This window comes from Pteronotus mesoamericanus, unplaced genomic scaffold (genome assembly GCF_021234165.1).
Source record: "Pteronotus mesoamericanus isolate MK-2021 breed Mesoamerican mustached bat unplaced genomic scaffold, CSHL_Meso_final contig_68, whole genome shotgun sequence".
NCBI lineage: Eukaryota > Metazoa > Chordata > Mammalia > Chiroptera > Mormoopidae > Pteronotus > Pteronotus mesoamericanus.
This window is the reverse complement of record NW_026555234.1, coordinates 14,625,070-14,645,311: the sequence shown is the minus strand read 5'-3', so window position 1 is coordinate 14,645,311 and position 20,242 is coordinate 14,625,070. Positions and strand designations below refer to the sequence as shown.

General features: G+C 39.6%; 1 protein-coding gene across 2 annotated transcripts in view; it reads right to left on the bottom strand.

Annotated features, from left to right (window-relative positions):
* Positions 1 to 6,965: 6,965 nt before the first annotated feature.
* Positions 6,966 to 20,242, bottom strand: part of ZCCHC4 (zinc finger CCHC-type containing 4) — a 44,649-nt gene continuing 31,372 nt past the window's right edge. For both annotated transcript variants that reach the window (XM_054582006.1, XM_054582007.1), the window contains exons 9-13: positions 14,112 to 14,233; positions 13,836 to 13,911; positions 11,998 to 12,049; positions 11,340 to 11,484; positions 6,966 to 7,600 (exon numbers count right to left, since the gene is read on the bottom strand). In XM_054582006.1, the coding sequence (XP_054437981.1) occupies positions 7,465 to 7,600; positions 11,340 to 11,484; positions 11,998 to 12,049; positions 13,836 to 13,911; positions 14,112 to 14,233 (531 nt within the window). In that variant the 3' untranslated portion in view covers positions 6,966 to 7,464. The remainder of the gene's footprint in view (positions 7,601 to 11,339; positions 11,485 to 11,997; positions 12,050 to 13,835; positions 13,912 to 14,111; positions 14,234 to 20,242) is intronic.

Genomic DNA, 20,242 nt, shown 5'->3' with positions numbered 1-20,242 from the left:
AGCATCAGGAGGAGGCCACAAATTCCCTCATTGTTGTTTATTATTAACCATACGCACCTGTGTTGAAGTGTCTTACCATTTTATTTTTTATTGAATCCCCCAAGGTTTCCCTGTGTTGCTTTCTCCAGCCTCCCTAATCTATCACCAACGGATTTCCTGCAAACCAACTGACACCTCTTTTGATTGTAATGTATAAAATAAGGTGCTAAACTGCCATTCTCCAGAGCATTTCTGAGTCCGGTGAGGTTTTGCTTCCCAGCAGCTGTTGTCAGTTTGGCTCAAATAAACTCACCAAAAATTCTCTACAGGTTTGAATGTTTCCTACGTTGACAGAATCAAGCGGAAAGGGGAAAGCCCAGGGAGTAGCCATCAATGCTTTTTAAAGGAGGCAATGGCTGGAGACATTATAAGTATGGAGAGTAGGGGAAAATGTAGGAGAAAACACACTTTAAGAGGAATTTCCATGCTCTGTGTATCCTTCATGCTGCTTGGGGGGAAAGATGCAAGAACGAGCTTTTTGGAAATCACGGTTTGGTAGCGAGGCTCCTTCCTTGATCACTACGCCCCTTGGGCTAGCTCACGCTCGCTGCATTTTCCAGGGGTCATCAGGCTATGGGGTTGGGTTTTGAAGGGCCAGGCAGCTCCCAGCAGAGTCACTGCGGGAGGGGGACGTATTGTTGATAGCACTGCACTCTCTTCTTTGGTTATTCAGGATCTTAACTCCTGTGGCAAGGGTCGCGATGCATTCATTACAGAGAGGTGTAAAGGTGGCAGGAAGACAAGTTGGGTGCTGGGGAGATTGCAGAGACATTTCTGAAGCAGAATAGCAAGAACTGATTATTGATTACATCGGGAGAATGAAAGCAAGGGAGAAGTCGAGACTGAGGTGGGATATTTGGGTGCACAGATTCAGGGAACAGAGAACTGGTTGTTGCTGGGTTGGGGGTGGGATGTGAGGGAGGTATGAGGGGGAAGGAAGGGAAAGTAGGCCAGAGCAAGAGTTCAGTGAGGACTTCGTTCAGGTGGAGGCGTGGTATGAAAATCTGCGATAGCCAGTGGGCAGCTGGAAAGCCAAGTTTGATGGGGAAAGGTCAGGGCGTCAGCAAAGTGGTGAGAATCACTGTGTAGGGATGGAAAATGGAGTTGTGTGGGATGTGACTAATTAGCCACATGAAAAGCTATTATTTTGAGAAGTCTATTTTGAAGTAAAATAAACAAGCTGACAGAATTTGCTGGAAAGAGAAATATACATAGATTGGTGTGAGAATCTCTCTGCCCTACTATGGTTTCATTCATGAGGCAATAAAAAAAAAAAACCCTGACTCAAAGTGGCACAAGTAATAATAGAACGTACTGGCTCACGTAAATAGCAAGTCCAGCAACAGGGCCAACTTCAGAGCAGGCTAGGTCCAGCAGGCTCTTATCAACAGGGACCCAGCTCAGGGTGTGCGTCACCATAAGGCCGGCTCCACGCGGACACCGGAAGACTGCGAACAGCAACTGGAGCCGCTGCGTGCTCCTTCATTCGGACGGAGCAGACACCTCTTCACCAATCGCAAGATTAAAGTACCGAGCCTTGTGATTAGACCAGCCTCTGTCCTGAGCTTAGCAGAAATCAATCACAGGTAAGGGGATGAAATTGTGCCCAATGAGAGACCCTCCCCAAGAGCTGGAGAGGATGTCGGTAATCCGTCCCCAAGTCGCATGACAGGCACACAGTGGGGTGGGAGGGAATGATGCTTCGGAAACAACCCATCGACGGTGCTCATTATGGCGATCGTAACTACTCAGAGTAGTTTTAAGTATGAAGTGCATCCGGGAGCTGTTTCATCCTGGCACAGGGAGCCTAACTGTATCAATTCATGGTCTCCTGTTTGTCTCCCGCAACCATTTCGGCTGCTCTTCTGGGAGAGAAATTCTGAGACCTACTCACGTGACTCCCACCAGGAGAAAAAAGTTCTAATAAGAGCTACAGAACAAGTATTTGTATATATAGAAATTTATCTTAAGAAAATAAGGTTTGGTTATAAGTATGTTCATCATAGTCATTTTACAATCGTGGAAAAATGCGAACTTAGATGTCCAACCATAGGAGATGGATTTTTTTTTTAAAACTACAGTACATCCACACTACAACTATTGTTGGAGATATAAACTGATGTTCACAACATGTGTATGAGAAGTGAGTATTAGAGAATAGAATGTATTTACAATTCCCTTTTTGTGGGAGAAATTTTAGAGTGCCCTCCGCATAGCTCTTTAAACAAGAATCTGTCCTTAGAAAAACATACACAGAAGCTGTGACGGTGATTGTATCTGGGGGGCAGGACTAGAGTTGCTTGTCCTGTTCTCTGATTTACCTGGCCCATGTACTGAAAGTGAACAGGCCGGGAACTTGGCCCCCCTTGCCCTCTAAGCGTGTACAGTGTTTAGGCTGACTGTTCTCATTTTCTCCCACTCCTCACCTCCCCATCTGCAGATGAAGAAAGTGGCCCATCTATTCGGGCTTAGTTTCTTGGAGGCCACCGGATGTTCCACTTCTCACCTGCAGGGCTGGGAAGCAACTAAACAGTGTGAGGATCTTGGCTGTCCCAGCCGTGGGATGAAACTCGCCTCGCAGAGCTCTGAGATCTGCGTGCTCACTTTCCGTGTTCTCCCCCCGCCGTCTTGCTGAGTTAACATTTATACTAAATCGCCTGCAATCAAAGAGTAGAGATCTTATCTTCACTTTATTGATTGCAGTGACCTTCTTAGCTGACCCTCAAGTAATTTAACCCATGTCCTAATGTTCCAATTAAAATCGTATCAAATGAGTGAAATTGGATTTTCCTTTGCATTTTCTGCAAGCTTTCCTTACCTACGCAGCTCTAAGCATATTAGCTTCTTACTCATGTAGCACAGTTAGGGTTCTGAGGCATGAAGTGGTATATTAAATGGCATTTCTACTCATTCAATATGTATTTATGAGCAGTTACTACTTGAAGGGTGAAGAAATGTGTTAGCCAGGCCACCCGCTTCCCAAGGCTGTGGGGAGGAACAGGGATCACACGCGCTGCAGCCAGGTCCCTGGTGGCGCCGTGTGCGAGGTGCAGCTCCAGGAGCCCAGGGGCACAGAGCAATGCCCACAGGCCGCTGCCACCGAGGAGCTGTCTGTACAGGGGAACTGGGGCGAAGAGCTGTTCTAATACAGGGCGTGCTCTGACACCTTAAAAGAAGTATAAATGAAAGACACACAGACACACACATTTTTATGTCACTGGCGGGAGATGTACTCTTTCACTAGAGACGTCAACAAGGACGCTGTGAAGGGGGTGGCATCAGACCGGGACTTTTTTGCAGGCTGTGATTTTGTATTTAAAAATTAGTCAAAATTCTGTCAGATTTCTAGTATTTTACGGATTACTTTGAAGGGCCCAGACAGCAACTTAAGTGTTTTTCTTAAAGTAAGCTTGAAAGTCAAATTATTTGAAGTTTAACAACTTTCAGATGAGGCTGCCAATCTTGCTCACACAACACATCCCAACATTTAAACTTTCAGTGTTAGTTAGGATAGTCCTCCTAGAAGTTAGTGACTCTAAATTCCTCCCAATAGTGTTTAGGTCTGCCTTCCTTTTTCTGGTCCTTATAAGAAAGAGGAGAGAGCAAGTTCTCTCCCTACCGTAGGCGTGCCTACTGTTACAGACTGGACTGGCTTCCCCAGGACACATAAGTTGAAACCCTAAGCCTCAGTACCTCAGAATGGGACTAAATTTGGAGACAGGGCCTGTAAAAAGGAGATCAAGGTAAAATGAGGTCATTAGGCTGGGCCCTAATCCAACCTGACCAGTATCTTTGTAAGAGGAAATTTGGACACAAAAAGACATCAGGGATGCACACACACACAGAAGACAGACCATGTGAGGACACAGTGAGAGGGTGGCCATCGGCCAGCCAAGGAGAGGGGGCTCAGAAGAACCCTGTCAGCACCCTGATCTTGGACTTCCAGCACCCAGAACTGTGAGAAAATAGCTTATTGTTGTTGAAGCCATCAAGTCCGTGCTATTTGATTGTGGCAGCCCTAGCAAAGTAATACACCTACCATCTGAAAGCATCTAGAAAATTCCATGCTTTCATCAAATTTTTATTGAGCACCTACAATGCGTAAGAGACATAAAAGTGTATAAAATGGTTACGGACATTAACAAACTCTTTTGGGGAAATAGAATCTGTAAATACAATCATGGAAAAATAATAAATGAAAAATGCCTCACATGTGGTGCACAACGCCAAGGGGTTCAGAGGGGAAGCAATTGGCCAGTATCAGGGACCCGTGCAAGGCTCCCCAGAAGAGGACTGGAACTGGGCCAGGGCGAGATGGCCGCCTAAGGCTTTTTTACGACATGGTCACAGGAGGAAAATACTCCACACGGAGGACAACGGGATGAAAGGACCGGGGCATACTGGAGAAATAAGTTAGTCTAAATATTAGACTAAATGTACGAAAATAATAAATCTGACCGCTCAGGGCCTACAAAGTGACTCTGTATTACATTACATTTTATAAGCAAGAAGTAGAATGAAATTGAGCTATAATTGTTTAAGACAAATGTTCTTCTAAAAAGCACAGAAAATTTTATCTGTCAAGTTTCAGGGATTTTCTTTTGTTACTGTTGTGAGTAGGTATCTTAATGTTCAGATTTGAAGATTTCTAATTAGAACAAATGACCTCATCTCCCATCACACTTTACCTCCCAGAGATATTTTTACATCTTATTAGCTTATTCTTAGAAAAGAAAGACATTTAGGTCCTTAAAATTAGTATTAATTGAACATAAGAAGAGAATTAACAGTTTCTCTACTTTTAACTTTCTAAGAAGGTAACAAAGTTTTAAAGTACATAATTCCTGATTATCAGTAATAGCCTATTTCGTCAGTTCTAAGATGTACTTTTTTTCACATTTCGGTATTTCTGAAATAAAACACATCTTAAATTTAACATGCACGATTAAAGAGTTAATGGAGTTTTCCCCCTGAAAAGCTAGGATTACATCAACAGTACATTTTACAAGTGATGGTATCTTAAACGAAGGACGTCTGGTGATGACAGGAACCACTGTCCATCAGCACCCACTTCTACAGCAGTCACGGTCCCTTGGGTGTCTGGGTTGCGGGGGGAACATCAGTAGATTTCACTGTGCTCTCGTGGACACCACAGAAGCTAGGCAATGTCCATATCCACGCCTGAACCAGAGAGGGCAGCCCTCACAATGGTCCCACAAGACGCCTATCACATGGTACTAGTCCCATCACCAAAGCAACCCACGCAGAAAAGGGGGCAAGAGACGAGTTTCCTGATGCTTCAGTCTGGGAGCCCGGTGAACCTTCTGGTGTTGCCCGAGGCGCACAACTGCCGCTGCAGTGACCGGGGACCCGCAGTGACCGGGGACCCGCCTGAGTATCCCACAGCAGGCGTCAGGCAGTCCTCACTTAAACACCCGACGGGACTTAAATACCAGATGGGGAGCAGTGCTTCTGCCTTTACTCACAAGGCCCCAGCTAAGCCCAAGCAAAGATGCCTCCAGACTCGCTCTGAAACAGGTGTTTGGGAATGAGAAAAGTCATTATGCAAATACGAGCCATTCGAAACTGTTCAGTCGTCAGGAGATCATGTCAGATATGTAGCAGAGAAATGAGGAGATGAACTTGGAGTTTGTTCTCGGAATTCAAACTACCCCGCTCGGTGCTGTGATACTCGACCGCCAGGCGATCACCATCGGGCTCCAGAGCCATCTTCACTTGCTGGCGTTTCTCACCGACAGCGGGCCTGGGGCCCGCTGGGAAAGCATACATATGTCATCAGAAAAACAAACCCGAGGCAGAACCGTTACCATCTCCATTTTGAAAACGAAGAAACAGAGGCTTCTAAAGAGAGAATAAACTGGCTCTCCCACCCTCCCTCTCCCCACAGAGTAAAGGCTGTCTGAGGACATGGCAAGAAGGTGGCCATCTATAAGCTGGGAAGAGAGCGCTCACCAAAAAAAATGGACCTGCCTGTTCCTTGATCTGGGTCTTCAAGCCTCCAAAACAATTACTGTGGAACTTATGACCCCTGGAGAACTTACATGAAGTGCCCCTTGACAAGCAAATGCCTGAGATACATTAAAACTTCGTGTATGATCAAAACAGGACAAAACTAAATCAGGAACATGGACTAAATCAGGAACTACTTACTGCAAGCACTGGGTGTGCAGTAGGGATCCACCGGTAAGTGATGATGAGACAGATGGGTCCCTAAGCTGGGCCCACCACACAGACCTCTCTTTCCCCAGTCAGGTTCCCTGAATTCCATCTGCACAGCCCAGCACAACCTTCGGCTGCAAGTCATGCACTGACCTGTAAGGAGGGATCTGAGATACAGCACCAAGGAACACTGACTGAAAGTCTGTCTCTACTCCTTAGCTAAGATCGAGAAACCGTGTCTCTTTTTTATTGCTAAGGACTAGTCTGGTTTTTCACCTCATTTCTTTACATCATTGTGAATGTAAACAACAAAAATCTCTGGAGGCAGATTCTTATGTTGAAGTCTGAAGTCAGTCACTTTTACCAACTTTCCAAAGTGTGAGAATATTACTTTATATACCCAAGAATCAATACCCTCAACTGTAAAAAGCATATATCAATACTATCTTGAAGGAAACAATAAATTAGTTCAAAGATAAATAAAGAGTGAATAACCTGGCCAAGGACATATTGCCAGGAAGCGTCAGTCAGAGTAGTAATAAGGAGATGTAATCACGGAACCGTTCTGCCTTCCGCACTACTTTTATAAAGAAATAAATTTACTGCTTAGGTTAAAAGACGACTGATGGAGCAAAACCTAAGTCTAAACACCTCACTCAATCAACAAACATTTGGGTGATTCTATACCATCAAAGGACAATGGCAAAAAGTACTGGAAAAAGAAATATTTAATAATAACATAACCATAATTATAATCTTTACGTCTTTAGACCACCTTTGTCAAAATTCCATCATTTTCAGATTCTGTCTGAAAATAAATGTCATTGTAATTCAGTGGGGCTTAAGCCACTGTACAATATTTTAATATTTAATTTAAAACATTTCTTACTTAACATTCTTATGTAATATAAAACTTCATTTTCATTTCCTTCTGACACTGCAAAAGAAAGCTATACACCCACTTTTCAGATAACAGAGGCTAAAATAATATGATTAAAAGGGATTTAAAGAGAGAAAAAAGACACAGAGAGACAGCTAGTGGACCAGCTCAGGATGGGACCACTCACCAGGTCTCCAGAGACACTGCGGAGGGGCTTATAAACCAGCAGACATCATCTGCCTATTATGTAGCTTAGAAAGGTGCACACCTTTGAAAGTGACAGAATTTAAGTCCAGCATGGCACTTTCAGAAAATGACATCAAAGGTTGGGCTATAAATCTTTCTTATTCTCAAGTCACTAGACATTAAGAGCAAAGATTCTGACGGACTCTTTCTCTCCTTTTCTTCTTCTTTTTAACAGATGTATGATTCACAGGTTGTCCTTTAGTGGTCTCCATTTTCATCTTATTACTTTTTCTTTGCTTCTGCTTTCTGACAGCTCTGAAAAACAAAGTGCTAAATTATTTTGTATAATGAGCACAGTGAGTAATGTAATTAGGTTGAAGTTTAATTAACTAGCTAACCAAGTAAGTAAACAGAAGGGAAAGGATTTACTGTATTATAAACATAAATCCTCAGAATCCTAACCCAGAATAACAAGGAGATAGTCAGAGGCCTGGCCAAGCCAAATATTTGAGAAAAGAAATTTCTTTGAGAGATGGTTACTATAGATTTAGAACAATCTATTCAGGATAAACACACAGTAGAGGTAAACAGGCAAGCCAATGAGTTTGGAGTGTTTTTGGTTTTGTTTTGTGTTTTTTTATTTTCCCCACATCTATACTGCTCAAATCAGCACTTCAATCTCCAAATCCCTGAATTACATTTTTCAGAAAAAGGACAGATATATTCTTGCAATTAACAGAGGTGGAAAATGAAATAGCATGAGAGAAAAAAATGGACAACACTTAAGGAGGTTCATCTTCTAAGTCCGATGGCTAACTTCTCTTGCCTCAGTAGACCTAAAAGTCCGCATGAGTGCTATATGGGATGTCCACATTTTGTGGCCTCTGTCTTCTTGAAGACTGGCTTCAAAATGAGTAAGCTGGAACTCACCCTCTAAAAACACTAAACCACACCAGAAAAAAAAAAAAACAGACCTTTTGTTTCTGATATGTTCTGAACTGGCTTAAAGGCAATCTATCGCAGAAAAAGATTGCTGGTCTGTTCATTCACTTTCTCCAAACTGTCAGAATCATGCCATTTATCATATCACACACCAAGGAATGAACTGGGGCTGCCAGCGAGGCAAACCTGGAACCTTCTCATGGCTACGCAGCAATATTAATCTTTAGATTTATTTTCCTAAACAGCAACAAGCCCCTGGGAAAAGCTTACTCTTGATACTGTCAGGACCAAGACCTGGGAAAGGAGCTTCGTAAAAAGTATACAATCCCCCAGTAAACGAAACTCAGGCCTCACTTTTTGTTCATTCAGCATCCATGTTAGGTGTTGGGAATACACAAATGAATGGGCGCATCTTTGACTCCAGGGAGCTGGAGACAGAGAGACAAGGAAGGTGTCGCCCTTCCCTCTCCTTCCCAACTTCCTTTAGGGGAAGAAATTGAGGCTATGAAATCATTGAGCGCGGAAGTGGCAGAATGAGTTTGATTCTAGAACCTACACTCTTACCTACTTGATACTATCTGCTCTATTATAAATTATTTAGGTGTGTTAAATGCTAAGCATACAGTAATCGCTAAATAGTATTAGTAGCGCTATATGACTATTACTCAAAATTTTGTTTGACAACTTTAAATTTTTCTGTTTTTAGATTTTGCACTATGGGCTGGGGTATCCTACCAGTTTATAAAATAAATAAAACAATCATCTTTTTACTGTTTTGTGCATGTTATATAAATCTCCTTTCCCTCCAGCTTTTTTTTTTAAAGTAGGATAATGTCCTGATGTCCTGATAAGTGATAATTTTGCAAATTTAATGAAGTATAAACTCTTAATGACAAAGTCAATGAAGCTATGCATGCCTATATACAAAATTTAAACAAATTTCCTTTGGCTTATCCACTTAGAAGAAGAACTAAACAGGAACCAGATTTTACTAGAGGATACAATAACAAAAACAGAAAGAAAACATTCACTTATAATGCGAATAAATAAAAACTTTCCAGAGATAAAGTTTTTCAACAGTGAAGCGGCTGAGTATAAATCAATTAATTGTTTTATTTGGCCTTGTAATTAAATTGACCTAGTACTTGTCCTCTAAATTATTGGTATTTATGTAACTGATAAAATGAGCTTTAACCACAAGAGGGAGCCAGCATCATTCCAGTTCAAAACCAAAGGAAAATTAATACTAAGGGAAAGCCAATTAATATGAGAGCTATAAAAATACGTGAGATGAAAAGATCTGTTATGTTATGTATGCTAAAATAGGCTATTAAAATTATTTTTTTCTGTTGTTAAAACAGGTTTTGCATTTTCAATTTCATTATAAAATTTTTTTGAAAGCAATAGCTTAAGATAACTGTTAACAGGAGTTTGGCAGTTTTCCCCGCGAGAAGTACCACATCCTAAGGGATTTGCTCTTCGAATTAAACTTGATAAAAATCTAGTACTAAAAGATATTAGATGGTTTCCCTCAACGAAAACAATGTATTACTACCAAACAGACCAGCCAGGGCTATTAAAGAACCAATCTAGTACCAAAATGCAAATTCAGCTTCCACGTTTCATAAGATCACAGAATCCAACACTGAGCATGTTACTAACTCCTGTTTGCAGCCACAATTACATTGCAAACAGTACAACAATCCCAGAGCAATGGTTCATTCTGGAAGGTTTCTGAGGAAAACTACTTTGTAAGATTCTTCAATATACTTCTTTTAATTAATTAAAAATATACCACTTCTATCCTGGATTACTTAGTGGAAATAATTATTTAAAAGTAAATTTGATAAAAAAAAAAAAGTCATGGAAAAGACAGTTTAAATAGTAGGCAGAATTCAAATGGCTGGAAGTTAATGGAACAAAAACATTACTGACAAAAAAAGAAACAAATGAGAAAGAATTCTAATATAATCATAGTTACCAAAAAAACTGGATACTTCTATTATTAATAGATATATTTTTAAATCACAAGTCAGATGATAGCTCATAATTTGATCCTGATCTCAATTCCTGTGTAATGTTGAACTGAGCTATCTGGTTTTCTTTTTTTAATTTTTATTTTTGTATTCTCCCGTTACCATTTAACCTCCCTCCCTCCTGCAATCACCACACTGTTGTCCATGTCCATGAGTCCTTTTTCCTCTTCGCTTGATCCCTCCAACCCCCTGATGTCCCCCCACCAAAGCTGTCACCCTGCTCTCCATCTATGAGTCTGTCTCTATGTTGCTTGTTAGTTCGGTTTGTTCATTAGATTTTGCATATGAGTGAAATCACATGGTATGTCTTTCTCTGACTGGCTTATTCACTTAGGATGTTCTCCAGGTCCATCCATGCTGTCCCAAAGGGTAAAATTTTCTTCTTTCCATATCAATAAAACAAGAGGACTCAATACCCTTTCAGTTAAAAAAAAGAAAGTATAATCTTTCAAGTTAGCCCAGTTGAAATAGCAATGGTTTTTTTTAAATATGTGACTGTCTTTGGTATAACTGTGCTCATAGTTATATCTAATACCAAACATTGGTGAGAGAAGGGAAATTACGATAGAAAAAAGGTAAAAATTAAAATGTGAAGTATTTCAATATTAAATGTCTACATGTTTTTCTTGAGGACTAATTTAAAGGAATAACTTCATTTTCCAGTGTGCCCACTGTGGAATTATACATGCCATTCTATCTGAGATGCCTTCTCCAGCCTTGCCCACCGTCATGTGTCTACGGCCAATCTGTGCTGAATTAAACATCGCCTCCTTGAATAAAATCTGAACTCTTACCCCCCAAATTATAATTTCACATTAACCACAGGAAATATAAAATTAGTCACCTTCACCTTCTACCTTATATTTTGGGTATTTCCATGTCTTATCTGGGAAATTCTAAGCTCCTGGACTCATTGTCATATCCTCCCTCCCCCCATCCATGCGAACCACGCACACCAGTGAAAACAACAGTTAATTTAGCCCTTCTGAATCCTCTGTTACACACTGTTGTAAATTGCTCTGTACAGATCACAAAAGGAAAACTTTTTTCTAGTAAATTAAAAGAACTCAACTAACTTGTTAACTTTCTTAGGTGTAGAGATGTCAGGACAAGTACTGCGTTTATGATCTAATTCACCACAAATGAAGCAGCCATCTTTAGGGCCCTCGCAAGAATGTTCTGGAAGAGCACAGTGATTGCAAGTGCTGCAGTGGATCCAGGCTGTAAAATAAAAATTTCATTTTAGAAGAGGTTCATTTAATATAATTTCTCATTTGATTAACCTTTGTAATAGGGAAGCACGAACAGTGTTTACTTTGATTATTGTGACGGATTTGCATAGCTGGTTATAATTTGGATAAAGAGCCCAAAGTTAAGAGGTTGGAATCCCTTGCAAAGCCAGCTCATGTCCTTCTGAGACATGGCAACGAATTTAGCCCCTCATTAATGAGTCGCAGTCTTGGGGCCACAGACATATGGCGGCTGGCGGAGTGACACAAAGCCCAATCAAAATAAGTCAAACCACATGCCACACTGAAACAGGTGAGTAGTCATGCCTCTCTATGCAGTGGAGAATGTACATTTTGGTAATTGTAAAAATTACAAAGCAAGTAAATTAATACAGGTCTCTATATTAATTTTCTCTTTTAATAATATAGGTAAATACAAATCCCATATAGATGAAGAAAAACTCAAATGTTTTCACAGGATCTCAAACACAGTCTAAATACTTACAAGGTTTTACACACTTTTTGCAGAGAAAGCAATGGTTCCATTTCCTACCATCCTACAAAAACAATTTTTAAGTTATATTTAATTTGTCATTAAAAATCAAGTCCTTCAATTAAAAATTAAAATGTCTTATTAAAATCTGTATAAATTATTAATTCCTTATTTCTCACTTTCCTGGGCTTCGTAATTACATACTTTGATTTTAATTTATGCATTTCTTCGCTCAACTCAATGCCTCATTGATGGGCCCGAATTTCCTTAACTCTAAAACTGGGGGGTTTATCTAAATGATCTTGAAAGTCCGCTCCAGATCAAGTAGCCCAATCTGCATAAAGAAGGACTCAATGAAAATTTCAAGAGAATGAATGATTCATAATTTTTATGTGTCTAGCCAGTTTAATCCTTAATAAAATTCATATTTGAGAACTGTATATAATTTAGAAAGACAGAGATTATAGGATACTATTTGGGTAATTTTTAAAACTGTGAAGTAAAACATACCTAGAAAAGTGAACAAAACACATGTGCCCAGTTTAAGGAGTATATAAAATACTCCATCGGGTCAAAACCAGAACACTGCTGGCCCCCCAACACCACCTCACGGGCCCCTTCCCACCCCAGCTTTCCGCCTTCCCCACTGAGTAACACCTACTCTCGTTTTTGTGGTGCTCACCTCTCTGTTTTTGTTTATTTTTAACACTATGTGTAATAAAGTTTTATTTTCTACATTTTGAACTTGCATGTTCTGGGCATCATTTTTTTTAAATGAAAAATACAGATAATTTCTACTTGAATTGAAAATATATGTAATCAGATGTGTTAACATAATTAAAAACCAGTATAACTAGAAATAAAATTATGAAGTTGTGAAAAATGTACTTTCTAATAGTTATAAAAACGCATCCTTTCCTTTGAAGAATAATATGTGCTGATCGGCCAAACTAAACTTCACATGTTCTTTCTGACTGGATTTATTTAAAATAACAGAGCGACTTAAGGGTGGCCCCACCTCCCTAAAAAATGAAGAGAAGGTCCTGTCCCATGAGGCCCTTCCTCATCTGTAAGAAGTGAGGAGAAGCTGCATCTACCTACTCGGGCTATTGAGAGCAGTAATGGTTAGTCTGTGGACAGCTCTTAGGAAAAGGCCCGGCACATAAAAAGTGCATAAAACATGTTATTAATTATAATTTCGCCAGAACAGCGATGGTATCTAATAGTTCATTGCCTTATTTGAAACATCATAATTCTGCGCTCGACAAAATTCGTGCCTTATTTAAAACACTAATAATTTTAGCAGTCATACAGTACCATATAAAAATTACTTCAAATAATTATTAATGATGTGTCACATGCCATTGCGTTGGCTCCACTCCCGCTACCCTCTGACTGAGCGATGTCCACAATGTCCTGTCCCCAGCAGCCCTGCTCAGCTCCTTCAAACTCATGCCATTGGCTTCTTTTAGGGAGTCAATGCATCTGCTGTTTGGTCTCCCTCTTTTCCTGCTGCCTTCTATTTTCCCAGCACTGCTGTCTTTCCAAAGAACCCGGCTTTCTCATCATGTGCCCAAAGCAGGACAGCTTCAGTTTGGTCATTTTTGCCTCCAGCAATGTTTCAGGCTTAGTGTGCTCTAGGACCCTCTTCTTTGTCTAAGTAATTTTAAAAGCCTGTTGTACTTTACAATTAGAAATAAAATTATTAAAGTATAAATAATACATAAGACATTAATACAAATTAATAACATTAAATAAGTAAACATTAGTTTACTAGTAATGAAAACTAGTAAACTAAAATAAAAATAATACTATATTTGAATAATGGCATATTCTAAAGAAAACTATACCTTGGACGTGCAAGAATTACAGTGCTCGCAGTGCTGATTCTCTAGGGAAACATATCGTTGACACAGAGGGCAAAATCTGAGGAGGAAAGAAAGACATGGAGAAATAAGCTGCATATTCAAAAACTGGGTGTAATCCAAATTTAATTCAATACAAAATTTTGGGCCAAAGTTAAAAGTAATAATGCTGTGAGTCAATGTTAAAAGTATTGTAATGTTAGCTCTATTGCATTGTATTTTCAGTGGCTTGCGTATTTCAAGGTCCCATTGTGACCTTACCTGTACCCTTCTTCGACAGGAAGGACTATTTTGTTGGGTGGAATATTGGTGAAAATACGCACAGGAGACTGTTTCCGACCGGTCTTTCCATGTTTATAAAGTGCGTGATTATCATAATCTACCTGGAAAGTTTAAAAAAATTGAAAAAGAAAATTTGCTCAAATGAGTCAATGCTCTTTAAGATTCTTTAACCAATAAATGAACAAGCTGATGCCAAGATACAAGTTAAAGTGAAGTATTTGATATGAAATTGTGAAAAGCAAGAATTTACTTACTAATTAGCTGCCTCAGAATGGCTTCTATGGGTGTGAAATTTGATTATAAAAATGGTAAAGTTTGTGATGACACATTCATACTGCCTAGCACTGAGAACAACTCTAACCTTTTTATCCAAGAGAATAGACTTTACAAGAAAGGCTCTTATATAATTAAAAATTAAGCTTTTGTAAAAAGTACAAATTGGTAGTCACAAAATAGTGGGATGTAAAGTACAGCACAGGGAATATAGTCAATAATATTGTAATAACCACGTATGGTGCCAGGCGGGTACTGGAAATACATGGGGGAGGACCACTATGTAAAGTATATGACTGTCTAACTGCTGTGCTATACACCTGAAACTAATACAAAGTAATATAGAATGTAAACTGTAATGGGAAAGCAAAAAAATTTTTTTAAAATAATTTAGCTCTTGGTGCTAAAAAAAATTCCACCTTTGAAGATACAGGCCAGGTTGGTCGGGGCTTTCCGCGTGGTGTGTGTGAAGTTCAGCACACGGCCACTTCCAGCTCACCAGCGCCCAGTGCGGCCTGTTCGGCCCCCCACCGCGCCCCAGCTGACAGAGCACAGGGCTGGAGTCCGGGCAGGAGCTCTGCTGCTCGCTTGTTATGTGGCCTTGAGCCAGGCTGCATAATTTTCACCTTAGAGATGTTGTGAAGGTTGAATGATAAAGTGCATGTAAAACACCGAGTTCAGGGCCCGGATTATGGTTGAGAGAGACTCCTAACTACAGTTCTCTGTACAATGATGACTTCACACATTTACCTCTCTTCTCAAGATTCCTAACTCAACTTTCAGTTATCAGCAGATCATCTTGAAAGTAAACTGAAGCTAACAAGCATGACTTCTGTTAGCTTCCTGCTCCTGTCCCTCCTCCAGCCTCTCTATTATCCATCCACATTTTCAATTTGTTTTAAACCTGCTCGGGACCCACCCGGCCACTTAGTCCCTCTGTCTTTAGATCAGTAATTCTCAGGCCCACAGTCTGGATGGCCGAGGGTCTTGCTAGGAATGCAGATTCTCGCCCCATCTAGGACCTAATAAAACAACTCAGGGTGGGGGGAGGGAAGCAATCTGTATTTTTCACAAGCCCTGCTCGCTCACTCAGGTTTGAGAGCTACTGCGTTAGATTTCCTGGAAAAATACCATGAATTTTTTATGAGGTCAATACAGGTAGATCACGACTTTCAAGTAAGTTGTAATGAATTGTTTAGATTCTAAACAAGAATATACTTAAGAATTTACAACAGAACTGGCTCGAAAGCTAGCTGTTTAATAAGCCAATCACAAAAAATGTACAGAATTGATGACAATGGCAAGCCAGTCCTTTAATGGGAGAGTCCTAAACTCTCTTGGTGGCCCTGTTAGATTTACAGGGGGAAAAATAAGCTTCAGCAGTGGGAAAAAAATAAGCACAGGATGAGGAGACCCAGCTAAACAAGGACAGTATGAAAAAAACCCTGCGGGGGGGCGGGGCGGGGTTCTGTGAGCTGTCAGAGTGAAGAGTCCACAGTCCAGCATAACTAGGTAAAGCTACAATGAGGCTGGATCACATCTGAAGCCCCACATTGTCACTACATTTTAAGAGAGACATTAATAAAACCAGCTTATTTCCACTGAAAAGTAATGGAAATGAATAGGATTTAGAGTTTAATATATTGGTGGTGTTTACTCAGAAGAGAAGACAGGGAGGATCTGATAGCTACTTCCTAACTGACGGGGTGTCATGTGGAATGGAAATTAGCCTTATCCCTTAGTGCTTCAGAGAACAGAAGTAGGACCAATGGTTAGAAGTTAATAGGGAGCATATTTTATCTCAATATGAGAAAATGTTCTAACAATTAGAGCTATTAAATAAATTACGTTGCCGTGGAAGGCTGTAGGACTGTGCGCACTGAAAGTATTCAAGGGAGCTAGATGGCTGCTTATCGCGAATTGAGCGGAGAGGATTACTACACGGGAAAGTTAGCCTACGTTTCCTCTGTTTCTTTCCAACTTTCAAATTCTGTGAATATATGTGAGCTATTAGAGGCTTAGATACAAAAGTAGATTTTACTTCAAAATCACCTTAAAATAGTACCTTCGGTAGTTTTCTTTTACAGTGATTTAAATTCCTAATTTTCCCCATTGCACTCCTCTTTGTACTCTATAAATATATGGCACCTTATTAAATTCAACAAAGACACTTTGAACATTTATGAGCGTCATAAGAGAAAAAATTCTTTCCAAGAGAATCTTAGAAAGATTATCTTAGAGTATCTTAGAAAGATTTCTAGCAAATGGAATATTCCATGCAATATAATAGATAGCAGATGGAAGAGAAGGAAAAAAAAGAACAATTTCTTTACGGTTACCCAAGGAGTCAGAGAATGTATGTGTCAGGAAGGTGGTTGATTGCTTGATTTTGCATAACCTAATTGAGATTATTATTATTTTTAAATGCGGGTTTGTTGTGCTAATTAACTATAAACATATGGTATGTAAAATGCATGCTGCTCGGGTAAATTAATGTACCTCTAACATACATCCATATTTCATAGCTTCATCCACACAAATAAACCTCCTATGGAAGCTCTGTAAAGCAAACACAATTTTGCAAATTGCCTATCACTAGTGGTAGAGCTGATACACCATTTTCCCATCATTATCCCTGACATTTCACTCACAATGATGATGAGAGGCATTTTCAAATAGAAAATTTCTCCCATGGAACTGATTAATGTGATGAAGTACTGTATAGAAATGAGGGAAAGCACAAAATCTCTGCACTTCCTAACTTTTAATTTTATCTCTACGCAAATTTCTTCTGTACCGTGAGACTGAAACTAGTTATACAGAAACCAAGACATTCAAGGCAACAGACATTTGTTTTGAACCTACTACGCTCCAGGCATGACGCTGGGGAACAAAGATTGAAAAAAAGAGTACTTGTATTTTCGTAACTCCCTGAGGACTGTGTTCTATTTAGATTAATTTCAGTATATTGAAAAGATCCCAAGTAAACTAATTCCTCAACTCTATCAACCAACATACAAGGTCTTTTACTCATATTCTCCATATCCCATGTAACCTCATTTAAAACTACTATATACAGCATGGGGCAAAAGTAGGTTTACAGTTGTTCGTTTGGAAAATAATACAACAATTAATAAATAATAATACAAGAATAAAGTCTGTGTTTTGAGTACTCACAACTGTAAACCTACTTTTGCCCTATACTGCATGTATACTTTTCCGCTTGCCACTCCAAACCCACTGAATGTTTTATTACATATTGAGTCTTAAGAATTTCAGTTGCTATCTTTTAATTTATAATCCTATCTCAGAAATTCCTGTCAAAATATCTTCATTTCTAAACATGACACTGCACTCAAAAAAGTTTTCTATGAAATGATTTAAAAATAAAAATAGCTAAAAAAAAAAAAGCGAAGAGCTCCATTTGAACAGTCCAGAGAAATGCCCCAGATGAAGCAAAAATAAGAGATCATTTAACACGTTCGAGGTGGAAGGGGAGTGAGGTGATCTAGTTCAGAGCCGGCGAACGCGAGGCCCGAACGCCATCACTGCCTGGTCCTGGCCCTGGGACAGACGTCGCTCATCAGTCACACTGCTGTCACTGGGCCTGCTGTTCTCAACAAATCCTCCTCAAAGTCAGGACCAATTAACTTATCAGACTTAGCGCTAGAAGTGAAACTTACCTGCCACCCCTTTTCTGGTTCCATCATTTAATTTTATTCGATAGGAAAGGAAACAGAGACGTGGGAAGATAAAGTGACTTCTCCCAAGACTAAATAGCCTCTAAAAGCAGTGCTAGAACTCAAACTTCTGACTCTAAATCAGAATTTCTTTTCATCGTCACGTCCTTCCTTTCTAATCCACCCTAATAAAACACTTGGCTTCCCAGGTCTTTGATAACTATTTCATTTTGCACTTATCAAGTACTTTATTGTCGAAGAGTCTACATAAGTTATGTTTTATGAAGATCTGCAGTATTTCTGTCTTCCTCCTACCTGAAAAGTATTTAAAAAAGAGATTTACTGATTTTTGTTTATTTTTACTGCATTGTGGTTTGGGGGCTTATAATCCTCTCAGGCAATGTCAAAAAGAAGGCCTAATCAAAGTCTATGAGGGAAAGATATGTGAGAAAAAGAGGGAAAAATCTCATTTTTATTTGATAAAGGTGGCTAACATAAAAGTTACCACAAAATGAGGTTAAAGTAACCAAAGAAAGAAAAGAAAGCAAAAGGCCCAGAAGGGGTGATGATGATAATAATAGTAAATCCAGATAAATTTTCAAAAACAAAGGTACAAAAATCATGAAAGGGGAGGTACAACAAATAAAGTTAAATCCACTAGAACAACCACCTTCAACTGGTGTGCTGCAAATATTTTTAAGACATGCAATACTTGACTATTTAGTCAGGGGCAGTGACCTCTTTTCCCTTAGTTTGTCAAATAAAAACATGACAACAGCCAACACAACAATAGCCATCTGCTGTTAATGAGTCAAAATTATACCTATTTTTTTGGTCAGATCAGCAAAAAACACATTTTTAGTGTGCTGCAGAACTTCAGTAATTTATGTGAAAAAGGTTGAAAATCGCTGCGCTCCAAGATAGTGTGAATCACTTTCTCCAGCTGAGCATGTCATGGGCAGTAGCATTCCCATCTTTAGTAGGAGTCATGAAAAACAAATATTCGTTTTGTTTTATAGATATTAGTCTAATTTTTCTTTCCAAAGGTTGGCATTCTCTTTATTAAAGACTGCTTTTCACCTTGTCTGATACACGTGACCTAGTTAGAACCTTTTCCACTAATACACTAGTAAAATTACATAATTATATCCGATAATGTTGGATCTTGAAACTACTTCTCAAAACTAAAACTGCAATATTTCCAGAAGTTCTTTTTTCAGTAACATAGGCTGTTGAAACAGACAATGGTGGGTTACTCTACATGAATATTTCTCATCGCTGTATTTGATCTGCCTTTGCTTCCCCACCATTTTAAACTCTTGTCCCTAGTAGATGGAAGTTACCTAAGGGACCTTGCATTTGCAATTTTGATGTTTCAGAGACTGTACAAAAAAGGACCTGAAGGGAGTTTCACTCCCACCTTGGGACTCTCTGAATGATGACAATATAGTGACGGTTACGACAATGCTGAGAGCAATAACCTCTACTCTTCATTTGCTGTGTGTCAGGGCCTAGGCTGAGCCTTTTTAGTGTATTATCGCACGTAATTCTTAAAACCTTATGAGGTAGATACAGTTACTATCCTCCTTTAACAGGGAAGATGAGGCCCTGACTGGTGTGGCTCAGCAGATTAAGCACCAGCCTGAGAACCTAAATGTTGCTGCCTCAGTTCTCAATCAGAGAACATGCCTGGGTTGTGGGCCAGGTCCTGGGTTGGGGGCGTGTGAGGGGCAATCAATTAATCGATGTTTCTCTCCCTATCTTTCTCCTTCCCTCCCCCTTGCTCTAAAAATAAATAAATAAATCTTTAAAATATTTTTTTTAAAAAAACAAGTAAAGTGAACTTCAGAGAGCTAGAGACAACATGCATTGCTAGTGAGAGGCAGAATCGGGATTAAAACTCAGTTCCTTTTCAAATCCAGAGTTCATGCTAACTTCTTCATTCAATTTTGATTCAACATGTAGGACACCTACTATGTGTCAAGCATTGTACTAGATACTGTCAAAGGCAGCAGGTGCTCCTGGAAACTAGAACTAGTTTACTTAGTTAACATCTTCATGATATGTCAGCCATCTCTCCACTGTAAATGTCAATATTAGAAGCATCCCTAAGACAAGATACAGAAAACTGGGTGCCCTGAAAAGGAAAGTAAACCA